This window comes from Salminus brasiliensis, chromosome 5 (assembly GCF_030463535.1).
Source record: "Salminus brasiliensis chromosome 5, fSalBra1.hap2, whole genome shotgun sequence".
NCBI lineage: Eukaryota > Metazoa > Chordata > Actinopteri > Characiformes > Bryconidae > Salminus > Salminus brasiliensis.
Window position 1 is genome coordinate 30,643,131 of NC_132882.1, and position 17,824 is coordinate 30,660,954.

Here is a 17,824-nt window from a genome sequence, read left to right on the forward strand (position 1 = left end):
GTTTCAAATGCCGATCAGTTATCTCTGACCCCCGATATCTGACCTGCTTAATAAGCTTAGTATTGGTGGTAATATCGATCCACCACTGTTCAGTGCACTGTTCAGTATTCTGAAAAATAATCGCAATGGACCGTTCCTCCTACAGGCTATTTGGTTAGTGAACTGTCGGCTATAGTTGCCAAGTGACATAATGATCAAAGATTGCGTTTTGAAGAACTCGGCGCATTGACACAGAATTTGACTGATGTGTGCGGTCATGCGTGTGCATATTGAGTAACTGACAACGTGTCTCGGGCGATCGGATTCTAATGTTCCTAAATCAATGTATGGGATCGATCCGATTGAAGCACCCTCTCCCTCCTTTGCTGACCGGTGACCTCACTGGATGCCGGCGGAAAAGACCCCAAGCAATCCCGCAGGTAAAAGGTGAAGCAGCACAACTCAGGGCCCGACTGAGCACCTATTGGTGAAGTCCCTCAGAGGAACAGGCATGCTGTGCTGTGATTGGCTGTGACTGGCTTTGGCTTCAGAGAACTGTTGGGTTGCATTATGACTGGCTGGCTTTCTGAGTCGAACAGACAAGCTGTGATGTGATTGGCCGTGTCCCTGTCTGTCAGTGTTATCACCTTCAGGGCAACAACCAATGTGTGTGTGTCTGTGTGAGATGGGGTCTAAGTGTGTGTGTGTGTGTGTATGTATCCTCAGGGCTAAAAATGGGTGCAAAAATAATCTCAGCAGACTGCGCAAAATTAGAGCTGACCTGAGATCAGGGTCAGGAAACCAGGACTCTTGAGTATACTGAACACACACAGACGCTATATAAGGGTATTTTACTGTGCAGAAGTCAGAGAGTACCCTTCACTGATTCATTTTCTAGCCGAAATGGCCATTAAGTACAGGTTACAACTTTTTTTTTGCATCAGGAATAAAAGAGTACATATAATGGCTGTCGCATAACAACACATACACTTACAGCTCCAAAATAGTAACTTTTCAGGAGAAGGAAACCCTCTTCTTAACCCTCTTGTTCCCAAAATTCAGAAAACCTCAGCAGGGGGAAGAGTCTTTTCTTATAAAGCCCCCCAACTCTGGAATAACCTTCCAGATAATGTTCGGGACTTTAATCTTTAAATCTAAGCTGAAAACGTATATGTTTAGTTTAGCTTTTGGTAATTAATGTTTCTTAGAAAAGGGCTGCAGGTCCAGGGGTTCGCGGACCCAGGGAATTGTAGTACACTGAGATGCTGGAGCTGTCGTCTCGCTGCTTACACGCGATCACTCAGGTTTGTTGACGGTGGAGCAGATAGATGCTGGTGTTCTCAGGGTGCACCCGTGTCCGTGTTACCTTCTGGCTCTCTCCTTTTAATTATGCTGTGATAATCAGACCTGCCGGAGTCGTCAGACAAACCCTGATGCTGATGCTCAACATTCTCTGCCCTCCATAAAATTCCTCTTAGAACTAACTTTTCTCTTTTTACCTTGTTCGAGTAAATGGCCACCCAGCCCGATCTGCAGGAAGATTGCCCGCTGAGGTCCCCTCTACCTGCGTCTAACTAGCTGCCACCTACCAGTCCGGCCAGCGGGTCTCCCCCAACCCGCCACCACCCATGGCTCACCCGCCTGCCGCTGCTGCCTGTTTGGTGGCCATCCTGAAACCTAGATGGACTCGTGTCTGTCTGACACTATTAATATCACCAATATTAACTTTCTGTTGTATCTGCTTTGGTAATTTTTATCATTAATGTTTAAATAGTCTGGCCAGAGGAGGATGGGTCCCCCTTGTGAGTCTTGGTTCCTCCCAAGGTTTCTTCCTCCAGCTCTGAGGGAGTTTTTCCTTGCCACTGTTGCCGTTGGCTTGCTCACGGGGGTCTTTGATCCTTCATGTTATTTCTTCTTTCTTCTCTGTCTCTGTCCTTTATTAAGTACTAATTATGTAAAGCTGCTTTGTGACAACAACAGTTGTAAAAAGCGCTATACAAATAAATTTGACTTGACTTGACTTGACTAACTGTTAATGGATGTCAGGGTTAAAAAAAAAATATTCCAAATAATGTTGGAGCATTTTTATTGGTTTGTTCATTATGAAAGTCTGACCCAATGTGTAGAACAACTGCCAGATTCAAACTATGTCAAAAAATAAAAAATGACACAAATGGGACAGGCTTCTGCTGGACAGCGACAGTATATCACACAGAAGTCTCATCAACTAAATCTGATATCAGATGCCTAAGTGTTTATTAGTGAGTCCAGCTTTACCTTTATTACAGCTTCCATTCTTTTCAGAAGACTCACTTTCCGCAGGGAATTCAGTAGCTGACTTTTCTGACTATTTAAATTCATCCCAAACACCGTTCAGTAATGTTGAGGTCTGGGCTCTGGATTGATAAGTCTATTGATCTAAGAAACCAGCAGTAACCTGCATTTTTTGCGAAAGGAAGAAATCTTCAGTAGGAACCAAAGTCAGTGGTTTTCTGTTTTCTGATTGGTAGTCGTGCAGTGTGTCACTGCTCATTTGCATAAAGTTGACTGTATTGTGTCTTCATTGCTCATGGTCATGTTGCTAAACAGCACCGACTCTGTGTCGCTGACTGATTGAAACGGAATGACTTCCGAGAACCGCATTAGTATGGCAAGGTATAAAACTCCTGGACTGGACATCTGGGCATCTATGAGAATGCCTGCTTATGAGCTCATCACACACTATATCTCCATACTAGTGCACTTCTGCAGTTTAATGTAAAGGCAATTTCTATTGGCCCAACAAACAAACAATAAATAAACAAATAAATGAACAAACAAGCAAGCAGACATATTGTGTGTGTGTGTGTGTGTGTGTGTGTGTGTGTGTGTGTGTTCCTCTCCGTCTCTTTCTGCCTGACTGGATCAGATTGGACTGAATGGTGCTCTGGTGTCAGTGAGTTTTGCGGAAGAGATGAAATGTCCCCAACAAAGAAAAAACGACAATGTCACACAAAATCCTGCCCAAAGCAGTTTGGTTAATATGGCTGCTATATATAGGACTCCGACAGCCCATCAATATGGCCGTGTCCGGCGAGGGACGCCGTGTCCCTGAACCCAAGAACTGTTGATGGAAGCAGCGTTCAGGCCAAGACTGACCACCGAGGTACATTTATATCCGTCACAGTCAGTGCTACTTATCAGCAAAGACTGGACACGGAGGATGGTTCAGACGTGACCTTTTCACAGAGATGCAAACACTCAAACACGCTCAAAAGATACAGGATACACCCCTTTGCCAGGCGTCCCTCGCCAGATCTGCAATGCTGGGGAGCAGTGGAACTGTGTTCTCTGGTATGATGGTGCTCCATTCAGTACTTTTGGATCGAGTTGGGATACGTTGGGGATGAGGTGGGTTGGAGATCATCCAACATCCTGACCTCACTAACGCTCTTGACGCCAACTGTAATCAACGTGGTTTCTGGTTTGTGCTGGGAAACCCTGGGTCTGACACGTCTTATTTCCTATACTTAAACAACGTTGTGGACCCAGTGCACACCTTCATGGTGATGGTATTCCCCTATGACCCTACTTTCCGCCTGACATGAGGAACATGATGAAGAGGTCTAGGTGCTGCCCTGGCCTCCAAATTCAAAATCTGGAAGAGCTGATTTAGATTTTTTAGTTTTTAGATGTGCGGCGTCTCCATCTCACCACTTAGGAATTTAAGATCTGCAGCTAATGTCTTGGTGCCAGAACACCTTCAGAGGTCTGGCAGATTCCATGGCTTGGTGAGTCGGAGCTTTTTTGGCGGCTCATCAGTGTGAAACCACAAACATGTGAATATGATCTGATCTATGAACCTCAATATTCGCACATATGTCCACTGTTTGTGGAAAAATCGTTGATGCTTGCCATCTGTTAAAATGGGCTGTTTTCAAATGAAGCATTTCACTCTTTCATTCTCAAAGAACTGTTGTTTCAGGCTACATTTGGTACAGGACTGGATTGGATTCATCTCTTATTTACTTCAGATATCTAATCCAGCATTTTATGCTGAAGTCATCTTGAATATGGCCAAGATGACCTTTATCTTGTAGTGCTTGGTCTTTCCACCAAGCACTACATTTTTATTAACCCCTAAAAAAGCCTGTGGCTCAAGTGGTATCTATTACCAAAGTGCTTCTATTACCAAAGAATAGCCCACCAGAAATTGTACAGAAATCCCTGTAGTTACTGAGTAACACACCTTAGTGTGTCATATGCCTTGGACTGTTAAGGAGTTAACCCCTTAACAGAACGGCTGTTTTTAACACACTAAGGCATATGGTTACGCTATTCTTTGGTAAAAGGTTTGTAATAACACTTTCAGCCCGTTATAGATGTTAACATAGAACTACAGAAACAATAAATCATCAAATTACATCCCAGCACCAACACAGTAAGTGCCTTTGTAAGTTTTGGATTAGAACTTTTAGACCTTTTGGAACTGATGAGAACTTTTTTAGACTTCTTTTAGACCTGACTGTCTCGTCTCTGTATGCACTCCACATCCTGCCCTGTAAGTCCTCTAAATAAGACCTGCTACTGCAGGTATTCTAGCACCACCCGCTCTGTCAGATGCAAAGCACGAGGAGATCTTGAGATGACACAAAACGCTGCCATTATCACTTTAGGGAAAAGACAAAACCCAGGATGTAAAGGTCACAAAGAGGAACTAGGCAAAAACCTGCAGAGGACAGCTGCTTATGGGATAGGAAACATACATTATGCTCGCAGAGGCAGCAACTCATCTCCAACAATGGCTCATAAGCTCAAGATGAATTGGCTAACGCACGAAAGAAATGGAGCTGTTTCGTGGCTCTAACTCTAATGTATAACCTGACCCCAGGATCTCAACAAGACTGCTGATCCAGGATCAGCTCTCTGCAGTCCATCAAACCCTACTTTCCTTCGTAGAATTAGCTTCAATCAGGTCACTCTATAAATCAGTCAGCATTACTCTCAGCTCCTGAGCCAGCCAAGTGAAACACCATTCATTAATTACAGTACAGTACCCAAAGAATGGAATGCTAGCCCATACTATACAACACCATTCATCAGCTTATGAACTCCTAATGGGTGCTTATTAATGCTTTATAAGATGCTGATAAGCCCAGAGTGTTACAATTCTTTTAGATCAGTTTATTAGCACCCCTTCAGCCCCCTGTTGAAGGGCAGCTGAACAGGGTACTGAGAACAAGAGCTCCTGCTGCAGGCCTAATTACTCCACATGGACGACCAGTGACCTCGGACCAAAGGCACGTCAAAGGCAGGTAGTGAACATTAGGTGCTTCTGTATTCTGTACTATAACCCATTCTTTTTATGAGAAAAAAATCCATAACAATAAACTTACAAATGCAAGGCTTTTGCGAGACAGCTGCAACAATCGGCAAGCTCCAGAAAACGTGTGCAGTGCAGCAAAAATCAGTATCATATAAAGCAAATGACAAACATGGATAAGAGCCTAACTAAGGACTGCAAGACAAAACTGATCTCCGATCCGATCTTTTCCCAATTCCTAGGGACGAGTGACTGCAGAACACAGAGCGAAAGCCTGCATTCCTAGAAAAAACACCTTCATCAAGAGTTCTTCAGTAAAGACAATGATTCTATGTAGAGGAAGGAACCCTTTCTGCCTAGAGTGTAGATCCACCACCCTTTGATTCACTGTACATAACATCTGAATAAAGGATTCAGTCATGATAACCTTCAACAGGATGAATGTGCATGTGTGTGTGTGTGTGTGTGCACTCATGTGAAAATGAGCAGTATCAGTTATAGTGTGATCAGCAGCAGAGTCAACATTAGCTATGTGTGTGCGTGTGTGTGTGCGCGTGTGTGTGTGTATGGACTGATGGCTACTGAAAGACAAACACAGGGGAAAATCCATAAATGATCAATCAATTGTCAGCAGAAAGCTGCAGGGGAGGTGGATCGGATAGCTGGCGTCTTTAGTCATGATTGAAGAGGCGACGACAAGACCTCCTCACCTAGCTTTTTTCCCCCCTCTTCCCCTCTATTAGGGGCTCTTGGAATCGGCCAGGATTGGAAGCAACCAGTAGTTCCTCCTGACTCGTGACCAACAGTAGGTGATTGGTTTTTACTTCGGCTGGCTTGGCTGGTGATGAAGTTGCTACGTTGGCTAATAAATTGTACTGGAATTGTGTTAGAACCTACCTTCTATATTCTTACAGGCTATCAGAGAACATGGCAATAGGGTGTGCTATGCATTCTATTATTTTTAAAATAATTTTATCATTTTATAATAACGCTTTATCCATAAGGCTACCTGCTAAATTCTTAAAAATAAAGGTGCTCCAAATGGTTCTTTGATGGATTTCGTTTGGTTCCTTTAAGAGTCCCACAGGGCTCTATTATAGGGCCTATAACACTGATGTTAAAACTGGCAGCAGTGTAGATGTTATGAGAGTGAAGAACTGAAGTGTGAGCTTACATAAAGGGTCTAAAGGGTTAACTCTACTTACTCTGCACTTACAGCTCTTTTACAAAAAAGGGTTCTTCATGGATGCAAAGCTGGTTGTTTCATGGTATGGCTCAAAGACCCCTTTGTAGCACCTTTTCTAAGCCCTTTTTAAGAGCGCATCAGCATAAGTGCTTCACATCTGCTGTGTTTATGTAGCCCACAATGTTACGTTTATGGAATGTGAATGTTGTTGCTTTAAAACATATTTTTAAAAATAATTAAAATGTGGATTTTATTGTAAACAGAAATGCATCATCAGGGCGTCTCTACCTCCGACATCGCCCCATATAGCACCCCCCCTCAAATCACTCGTGTTCCCCCATTTCCTTCTCTCCTTCTCCATCTCCCACTCTCCTCTCTGACTCTTCACTGCAGCAAAGGCAGCAGGCGTGTGTGTGTGTGAGGCTCACGTGTCCTGGTGTATGCGAGGAACAGTGTTGGTATGAATAACGTTGCTGATTATTGCTCGCCTCATAAATGTTTTACCGTCCGTCCGGACCATAAATCCAAGCGTCCTGCTTTAAATCATGCCAATAATCCCCCTCCCTTTTCATCTCGCTCTCCCTCTCCATCAGCCTCTCCACGTCTCCTTCAACCTTCATCCGTCTTTCCTTATTCTTTTCTCCGCTTCCTTTGCCTATCCCAGGCATGATTGAGCCCACGAGCCCAACGTCTTGTGTTTTGGTAGGTTCTGGATCACTCGAATGCTTCAAACTAGGTTACAGAGCTGTGTCTACCGAGCCCTGCATGACTGTGCCAGAGAGCTGCATTCAGTCTCTCACGCACACACACACACAAACACACACACACTTTCCCTCAGAGATGAGCTCACACTCCTGTAAACTGTGTATGACTGTGTCTTCAGTGCTACATCGCTGCGCTGTGTTGTAAATGTGGGTGCAGACAGAGGTGGAGGCAGCAGGACTGGGCAATGCATTCCTTTGGAGTGACGTGGCTTTTGAGAATTCCAGGTCTAGGTCTGAAGGTCTGCCTGATCGCTGTCGCTGTCACACAATGACCTTGCATCTCCATTTTTGCTGTTTTTTAGTCTATTAAAGTGGGGTTGGGTACGGCATTTGCCACCAGTTACACAGATTGTTTAGTGATAGGTCTGTGCAGTGAGCTTGGAAAGGGAGTGGGTCTGGGATGCCAGACCTCACTGTTGAGCCTTCTGGGGGGGGTCATAGGCTCAATTCAACGAAACACTGATGAATGGAGGTGCCTACCCGATGACCCCTGTGAAGAGCCTGAAACGTAGTGGGTGATTAGAGTACGGGTGAAGGGATAGGGCTGGGCCCTGAGTGTAACCCCAAGTAGAGTGCAGTTCTTTACAGTGTGTTACAATTTCATGCAGAATAGACCAAAATGAACATTCTTGTGTGACAGTGACAATATAACCAGTATATATTTGTTATATTTTAATAACTTAATGATCTCGTGTGACCATTTCTGAACAAACAAACCAACAGAAATGATCCAAAGCTATTAGTGATGCATGATGACACTGAAATCATATCAGGAAAAATGGAGAATTCAATTTAATGAATTCTCTACTGTACTGATAGTACTGGGGTCTTTTTAATAAATGAACTAAACATTTTACACTAGTTCTAAAACCTAAACTTAATATTTTTTTATATTTGTCCGTGACGCTAAGCCAGACAAATTTAGTCAGATTATGTTTGCCATTTTTTGAATGTCCGTCTATTGGGAATCTGCAGATTTGTACATGAGAAATATCAGATATCAGCCCACTGGTGTACCTCTAAAAAATGATGCAATGTACATTCATGTACATTCATGTAAAGCCATGTCTTTTCCTTCTCCTCTAAAAGGGTTTGTTGCACTTATTTGTGTGCCTGATCCATTTGTTATCCTGTAAAACAAGTACTTGTTGATTCTGCTGACTCTTTTAGAGCCAGTTTCCCAGATAATGGCTGTCTGAAACGTAATACGTGCTGCCTACTCAGGCAGTATTCAAAGGCAGCAAAGCACCCAGTTCTGTCCGAATTGAATGTTTGTATAAACACGTAGATGTGTCCTTTGTTGCCGTACGTATCCCATGCATCCTCGGAAGCGAGCAGCAATCTGTACAAATGAATTATTTATTTACGATTATGTTCCCTTAATATTTTGTAATGTATTGGCCAAAGTTTGGCTTTTTATGTCTAACGATTTTAATGAGTTATATCACCAGTTGACAGTAGTTATCGGCATCCTGGCAACGTCATGCCGTATTACTGCCGTATTGCTGAAGTCGAAGTGCGTCTCACAGCTGCCTTCCGTTTTGGACACAGCCATAGATTAAACCTAGTCTACCCATGATGTTTCACTACTGATCATGCCTTACGGTCTAGGCTTGGGCTTCAGCTAGATCTAAGAAACTGGTCCTTCATGTTTTCATTTTTTTCATTTACGGTTAATACGTAAATCTGTCCACAGGACCTGTCCTACTCTCTAAGCAAAAAGGCTTCTGTACAGTACTGAAAATGGGATCTTTGGCTCGTAATGACAGTGGTACCTTCTTCGGGTTGCTGTAAACAGAGCATTCTTTTAAATGAATATATAGCACCATCTACAAAAGGCTTTCCACCCTGAAGAACCTTTTAACCAGACAAAGAACAAATTTAGCATCAAAACACTTCTTTAAGATGCAATGGTTCTATTAAGCATGTGTCTTCATTAAAGAACCTTTTTTAAGACAAGACAAGACAACCATATTCAATACTTGTGTTGGACACAGATGGAATTTGGCCTCCGCCTTTAACCCATCCATGCAGTGAATGCGTGCCCAGGAAGCAGGAATGGTGAAAGGCCTCGCTCAAGAACCCGAGTATCAAACCCACAACTTGTCATCGATAGTCCGGTGCTCTAACTACTGAGCCACCACTGCCCTGAAGAGTGTACAATGCTGTGTAGTACTGCATGTACGCCGTTCACAATGATACACATGGCTGAGACAAACTAACAGCAGGAGTGTGGATGAAAGTAAATCCGGGCTTAACGAAACCTCTGCATGGTCAGATGCCCACTCCATTTAGTGACACAAGCAACGGCTGATGGTCTAAGAACAAATGAGGTGGTGATGGCATTATTTTGCTTGTACAAAATGATTAGTAACGTCATTTTCATTCGAAGTACGCTTCCGACCCAAGCCACGCTCCATCAGATGCAGTTGCTTCCATTCATGGTTGGGTGCCCCCAAGGGCACAGTAGGTCATACTTGCACTGGGTGTGAGTGGCGGCTTTAGACCCTCTCTTGCTGTTCAAAAAGAGCTATGTGGTCAACTGATGGCATCAGTTGGGTAACACACTATTGGAGCAATGGAGCGGTTACTGCCCAGGTACACTAAGCAGCGGTGAGATGGCACTTTCTGCACTTGGAAAAATGGATGTTTATGAAAGGTTTTTCACAAGTGAAGTAGTAGATGCTGCTCGTGCTCATGATGTCATTCTTACTGCTGAAGCACTGTACCAGTGATGTCATCAACTGCAATGTCCGCACTGATTTAGTTCAGTACTGAATAGAGATGGACAAATCAGTGAGGTACGCTGAATGAGGAACGTGCAAAGCTGCAGCAGTAACTCATAGCATCAGCTCAACTATCGTCCAATTTTCAGCCCAAATATGCAATTGGCCGATACTTAGCCGATTAATCCTTCCCTCTCTGGCAATAAAGATTCTAAAGATGCAGGTGGAGATGGTGGTGATGATGTAGCCAAGACAATGTGTATGTTTTGCTCATAATTCCCAACAAAAACCACTGCTTCACAAGACTATAAAACCCCGAAACGGACAGACGACTTGATCTTGGGTGTCTGCAGCCCTACTACTGTATGCATGCACACACACACACACACACACACTTCACAACTTCACAAGAACGAGTGCTGCAATGTTATATAAATACTCCGGTGTCTCCATTTACATACACAACTGCTTATCTGTGACTGTTACCCTGTTCCACACAACACCTGCACGCATGTCTGCTGGCGCATAGCATATCACAGTCATGTCACCTTCTAAGAGAGACACATGGTTTGTTTTACAGGCTCAGCTCGACTGAAATACAACACGCTTACAGTTGACTCAGTCTGACGCTGAAAGCACAAGACCCTGCTGAGTAATGATTCATAATCAGGTCGCACTCAGCAAAGTCTGATCAATATCATTCACATCACTTACTCATCGCTCCATCAACAGTTATCTCTCAAGCATTCGCCCAGTCATATCACAAGCCCCTGTCAGATCAGGTCAAAACAGCGGCTTCTGAAAGGCAACGACCAAGGACACAGCTCACAAAACGGCCCACTGTACTGTGGCACTGCAGTGGGGCTGGAGAAACTCAATGGCCTGTAAGGTCATAGGTTAGGACAACAAACTCTCACAACTGTCCGACGCGATAAGCTCCAAGCTAACAATGCATAAGCAGTCCAATAAACAGTTACTGTAGTTACTGTATAGAACAACACAACAAGAGAGTAGTTGTCACTGCTAATTTGACATTTCAGCCTCTCGCCTTTATGAATGTGATCTGAATAAGTATTGAAGAACGAGCATAATGATTTATTACTGTGATTTATAAAATGATTTCAGTCAGAAAACGTTGTTTTCAACAGTAAATAAAAAAAAGGAATAGCCACTGTTTAACCCTCTATGTGAGCCTACACTCCATTACTGTCGTAACGTACATAGGCCCTAAAACAGAACCCTGTGGGACTGAACACATTTTTTTTTTTGGTAAAATCTGGTCAAATACAAGTTTTCGCTTCAGGATAGTAACTGGATCTTCAACCCAGGGCTTAAGGGGTGTGTTTAAACCATGCTGTGTCAGACTAATCAGTGGCAACTTGCTTCGCATCACAGCTAGCTAATTAACGTTAATCTGTTTCCGCAAAATCTATCTTTCAAGGACGCAAAATGCCTAATTATTGATTGCAAATTAGTGTTTTTTTAAGCTGAAAGGTCCTTTAATGATACAAAACTTGTTCATATGTGAACAGAGTAGCTCTCTGATAAAACCAGCAGTGTAATGAAAGCCAAATTCCAACAATTGCAAGCAAATTAGCATTTTTGTGACTGAACTGTAGGCTACAATTAGTGGGAGGAAGCTTTCATTAATTGTTCTTTGTTGTTTGTTTGTTTGATGTTTCCTGTCTGAACTGGTTCTTTGATGAAAGTCAACTTCCTGTGATAGGCAGCAAATATCCAGCTTTTGGAAATCTACAACTTCCTCATTTCCTGAGATGCTTTAACTTGCTTTAACTGTTCCTTAATTCCAGTGAGCTTCCAGTGTCAGCAAACCATCGACCATAGCCTCCCTCTGACTGACACACGCCTGACCCGTTCCTTGAGCGATGCGCGCGACGGCAGCTTGAGAGAGAGAGGGGGGGGGGCGGTGTAACGGCCAGGCTACTCACCCGTGCGTACTTGGACGAGTAGGGGTCTTCGAAAAGCGCCCAGATCCTGGGTTGCCAGACGCGCCACCAGCCCACTTTCCTGCCGTCCTCCTGCAGGCACAGGCGCTTGAGGTCGCCGTCCGCGCCGCCGGCCAGCGCTGCGTCGTCGTCCGGTGCCTCCGGCTCGGGGCTCTCGAAGCTGTCGAGCGCTTCCTCGGCGTCGCGGTGCTGCCGGTAGTTCATCCAGCAGCACGCCTCCACGTCCGTCTCGTCGATGCCCCAGAAGGCGAGCTCCTCCTCGAACAGCGGGCCGCACACGTCGTTGGGGCAGTGCAGCTTGCCCGTGCGGTAGTAGTTGAGGATGAAGGAGAAGACGGACGGGTGCCGGTCGAAGAAGAACTCGTCGGCCTTGGCGTCGTAGTCGAAGTTGCTGAACGCGTCCGGCTCAGTGAGCCACGAGAGGCGCGTGCCGGGCAGCGTCTTGAGCGTGCTGCGGTACGTCTCGTGGCGCACGCCGCCGCAGTTGATCACGATTCTCTCGCTGTCCGACGAGCAAGGCATGTCGGCGCTGTAACATGCTTTGTTGGACGACTTGTTCCCACCCTTGCGCCCTTTAAATGAGGAGACACACACGGAACTGAGCATAGGGGAAAGGGGCGGGGGGGAGGGAGGGGGGGCGGAGGTGGGGAGGGAGAGGAGGAGAGAAAGCGGAGGGGGGGGAGGAGTCTGAGGAGAGAGGGAGAGAAGGAGAGGGGGGCTATGGTTAGTAAAAGGGGAGCAGAAAGCATAGGAAGTGTATTACATGTGTGTGTGTGTGTCACCCGTGTCTTCTGTTTTGCTTCAAGTGCGCTGCAACAACATGATGGTGGGCTGGCGAGTGTCACGGCACACGCTGCAGGTGTGTGTGACAGTGTGTGTGTGTGTGTGTGTGTGTGTGTGTGTGTGAGAGAGATGATGATGATGAAACGCACTCCCGAAAGTAATCAGCACTCATGGGGGACCATGCTATCTGCGCTGCGGCATTGTAATAGCTTGCAATAACCGTAATCCACAGTTAAGTCGAGGGGAACGGTCATGGTGAAGATCTGCTGCGACACCAGGGATGTGCCGGATCAACACCGCGCACTGCTAAGAGCTCTGGATCTTAAATCTGGTTAAAGGAGAGGGGTTCAAGCCCTAAACGTATGTGAAGTTGAGTAGTCAGTGGTAGAACATCACTAGCAGGTTCTCTGGACGTAGGTGGATTGATGCTCTAGGTCTGACCGCTGTTCTTCATTCCTGCAGGCTTCCACTCTGCAGAGTCACTCGGTGAAGTAACACAGCCACCGCCGTCCACTGATCAACTGAGTAAAGCGAGGAGGGAGGGGGTGATGGTGGTTGCTCAGTATGCACACACAGCTCTACAGCACTACAGCCTGAGCATCAGTGAGCAGAAAAAAAAAGGGGGGGGGGGGTGGTGGCGAGAGCTAGGGAGGGAGGGAGCAAGGCAGCGAGAGAGAGGAGTGAATGACTTTTTCACTGCAGTGAAAGCTGGAGTTGCTTTCTCATTTCGTCCTTTGCTCTCCTCCTATCCTCAGCTCCGCCTCTCCGGCACTGCAGTGCCACCCGCTAGCTGGGATACCTCGGAGTTAGCTGTTTTTCTCCCCACATTCAAAGTAATACGCCACTTCCACCTCTCTCTCTCTCTCCCTTTTCATGTATTCCACCCCTCTCTTGGCCTCCCTCCCTCTCCTCTCCTCCCCCTCTGCTCTCACGCTCTTGGATTCCGCATTCAGGATTCACATTTCACTGAAGCAACTCACTTCTTCTCACATCCATCCCAAGCCTCACTTTTATTTCCCCTCTCTCTCTCACTCTCTCTCTCAACTCAAGCACTGTTCTTTTCCTGTTTCTTCCATCCTCTTTCATCCTTATTTCCCTCCCTTCTTCACTGTCCCCCCCTCCCCCTCTCTCTTCTTTCAGTTTATTCTCTTCCATTCATTGCCCCATCGTCCTCTCTGCTCCTGCCTGGTCCTCCTCCAGATTCCTCGAGACTACCTTCTTAATCTCAGTGTCCACAGCTAAAGTTTGAAAACTCCAGTTGTGGTGTGCGGGAACTCTCCACGTGCACCTTTACCTTTTACCTTTACCTGAAATGGGGTGAAAGCAGAAAACTGAGGAGACTAAAAGAAAGCAAGTGAGCCTCAGGTAAGGTAAGACTTTGCCCGATTCTGCTACGTGTAGAGATGCTGTAGTGTGGTTTGTAGAAGTTTGCATGGCCATAGGACTCTAAAGTGCAGCGAGGGAAATGTGCATCTAAAACTGATATCAGATCAGTCACGGTGAAGCGAGGGCTACCGGTCTCTGCAAACAAAAAAAAAAAAAGGGCATTAAGGGCTGCTCATAACTAGCTATATTTGATGCTACAGCAAGCTTGCAGGACTGAGTGAAGCGGCTGTACATTTACTGTTACTAAAAGATGAATGGAGGTAACTGCTTTAAGTAAAGAAGATCCTGCTATTCATTTAGAGAAGCATATAAAGAATGATGCACTATTGTTACCAGCCTTTTTTAGTACTTTTCCCAGTACTGTAAAGAACCTTTTTGGCTTGTTGTGTAGTTAATAGTATTGTTTATTCACTGTTGGAGCTTCATCGTGTTTGATCTTCTGAGCAAACCTCTCTGCAAACTTCTGTGAAACAGAAATCATCCTCAACTAAAGGAAGCACACAGTTTACAAAATCATAAATAACTCTGGAACTGGAACAACATAAATGAGCGAATTATAAACAGTGGATGTGATTAGATCAGGTCCTAAAGAAACCAGCAGAAAGCAGAGAAAAGTGCAGCTGGGAGTGTGTTGAGACCGGGAGCTGATTTCAGCACCTTGGACAGCACCATGCGCCTTCTTCAGCACAGAAAGAGCTGAGAACAGGAGGGGAAGAAGTAGTGAGTTTGATAAGAGAACAGAGGAGGAAAAGAGCAGGACAATCCCAAAATCTACTTTACTGGAGTGTTCCTCTTGGAATGGCATGTGTTCTTCTACATTTTTTGTGGCTTTTTAAAATATATGTTTTTTAATAAACAAAAAAATTTCTGCAGCAGTGGAATCTGTAGCCGTGTTTTACAACACACAACATACAAAACCGAGTTCTGTGAGCATATGTGTGTGTGCATGTACATGCTGCCAGCTCATGACATGTACACATGACAGTGCTGGCTGTGACAAATGTAATGAAGGGGGGGGTGCACACAAGGGAAGAAACGAAAAAGAGAAAGGTGAGAACAGAGGAAAGGAGAAGTGTTGAGATGAATGAGTGGAGGGAGACTGTGAGTGAGTGAGAGAGAGAGAGGGGGGGGGGGGGGGGGGGGGAGCTGAGTTTAATTATCCCAGTTTTACAGCACAGACGACATTCAGCCCGTCCTCTACCAAGGCACTATGCTGGCAGTACATCTGAGTGTACACGTCCGGGTAAAATAAATAAATAAATAAATAAAAATGATAATCTGGGTAGACGCAGGACAAAAATGAGTGAGAACCAAGTAGAACAGCTAAAGACTCGACACACGGAGAGAGCGAGAGATGTATCTGGGACGGCCGCAGTATCACTAATACATATTAGCAAGGAACACTGCAGCAAGTGGGGGAGGGAGGGAAACAGGCACTGCTGGCGATACCACAGCCACACCAGCAAAGAGTGCGGTGGGTGTGGAGGTGGGCAGAGGGAGAGAGAGAAGTACAAAGGGAGGAGAAAGAGAGAAAGGTGAGGTGGGGTGGGAGGTGATCAGAGGACTGCTGACTTAGTCAATTATGTTCCTGTAGTTGGCAAAAATACTAAATCTAGCCAACACAGAGAGAGGGAGAGAGTGTGAGAGAAGGGGAGGGATCAGAATGGATGAAGCTGAGGGAAAAAAGGGGGGGGGGAGCGATGACGGGAGAGGGAAAATTTGCATGTACAGTGTGAAGGATGTGGAAGCGAGCGAAGATCAAAGGATAGAGGAGAGGAAAAAGAATGGAGTAAAACCAGAGAGGAAAAAAAGACATGTGAGCATAGATAAGACACACTGCGCCGGCTCTGGCAAAGCTGCTGCAGCGACGAGAAGAGGGAAAAAAAAAAACACGCTGGGGTTGTAGGGGGCATTAAGCATGATATTAATAATATCAATGGAAGGGTCATAAGAAGGAAACCTTCCCTGCAACTGCATCACACAACTCAAGGTCTGAACGATGCTGCAGAGTTCTGGAAACCAGTGCTGATGGATTGAAGTGCATGAAATGTGTGAAAAGTAAAAACGCTTGAAGAAAAATGGCACTGCATTTATATCTGCAGAAAAGAGCTGGGATGCATTGGGGTGGATCTATCTTGGCTTTTTGTGTTGCTGCTAGTGGCACTGGCCATATTGCATGGGTTGGAGAGAAGAATGGACCTATCAGAATACCAGCAAATCCTGAACGCAATCATCAGCTAGAGTTGCAATATTCTGGGAAATTTTCCAGTTGGGAAATTTACCATGGGAATTAACAGGAATAAATGGGAATAAAATGAGAATATTCTAAGCTAAAAGGTAAGGAACTTACATATGATCGATAAAAAACATACTGAAGCATAATCTTGGCTAAAATAATTAGATATGACACCAAAGCTGCTCCTCAATTCCAGGCACATGGCACATTACACACTTAAGAGCTATTGAGACCACACCCCCTGCATTCACTGTTCATTCCTCCATCACATGTACAGCGTATGTCCAGAAGATTTCTATAAATGTGACACTCATCACTAGCTTTTAGAAAAATACACTTTATTTGATTTGATGTAATAATGAATAATTAATAAAAAAATAAATTCATTCCAGAAGCCCATTGAGGCAAAAATATAGGTAGCTAGCCTATGCTAGCCTTGGTGAGTTAATCTCTTGCTAGCCTGCTTGCCTTGGTAAACTAGTCTCAGATAAAATTGCTCATTAAGCTTTTCTGATTTAGCAGATAGCGAGCAACTGTGAGATTCCACCTTGATTTCATAGCTGCGTAAACGTTTCAGTGCTATTATTGTCAATAAAAATGTGACCCATGTCAAAATATTACCTGACTTCAGATAGTCCTTTGGTCCAAATGTGGGTTTTCAGTGGTGATGAGGGTCAGATTTCTAGAAATTATCTGGACATATGCTGCCTGGGATTGAGGGGCAGCTTTGCTATTCAACTGTTTTGGAATCATATCTAATTATTGTAGCTAAGATTGTGCTTCAGTCTATATTTTTTTACCAACAATATGTAAGTTTTTCACATTTAGCCTTTAATATTCCCATTTTATTCCCATAATTACCCATTTATTCCCATGGTAAATATATTTGTATTGTTATGCCTTCATGTCTGCTGTTGACAAAAAAAATAAAAAATAAAACAGTACAGGGATGATAGTGTATGATCTAGTGCGTTTAAAGTATCCAATATTTCCTAATAATTCCAATAAATTCTCATATTTTTCCAAGTTCCCAAAGTTTCCATGGAAAGTTTACATTTTGGAAAATTTCCAAAGTTCTCAAGCTAAAGTTCCCATGGAAAGATACTGGCAATTTACCATCCCTTTAAAACCCTAACCTGAATAGACACAGACTGACGCTTTGGATGGTCCTCATAGCCCCCAACCTCAACATCATAGAAAATAATGAATAAATAAATAAATATCTTATGAATATCTCTGAAGTATGATGTCTCTGTAAGGACAGAATTCCAGCTACACGAAGTGAAATCATTTGCAAGCTGTAATTAGTCCCAAACTCCTGACTCTGTACCAAACCTCTGCACAGACCACACTGATGATTTAGATCTTTATTATTGTGTGTTATGGAATATAGAGTAAATACAGAACACCTGCATCTCTACTGTATTGTGTTGTATGTTTGATTAGCTACAGAGGCTGTGTTTACTACTTCCCAATAAACACGCGCACACACACA

The 17,824-nt window shown here is 44.4% G+C and overlaps 1 protein-coding gene across 5 annotated transcripts in view; it reads right to left on the bottom strand.

The window, feature by feature from the left end:
* kcnc3b (potassium voltage-gated channel, Shaw-related subfamily, member 3b) overlaps window positions 1-17,824 on the bottom strand; it is a 91,883-nt gene that overhangs the window by 58,706 nt on the left and 15,353 nt on the right. For 4 of the 5 annotated variants that reach the window (XM_072680143.1, XM_072680141.1, XM_072680142.1 and 1 more), the window contains exon 1: window positions 11,907-12,956. In XM_072680143.1, coding sequence (XP_072536244.1) covers window positions 11,907-12,530 — 624 coding nt within the window. In that variant the 5' untranslated portion in view covers window positions 12,531-12,956. Of the gene's footprint in view, window positions 1-11,906; window positions 12,957-17,824 lie in introns of those variants that run through there. The other variant, XM_072680139.1, reaches the window with a different exon arrangement.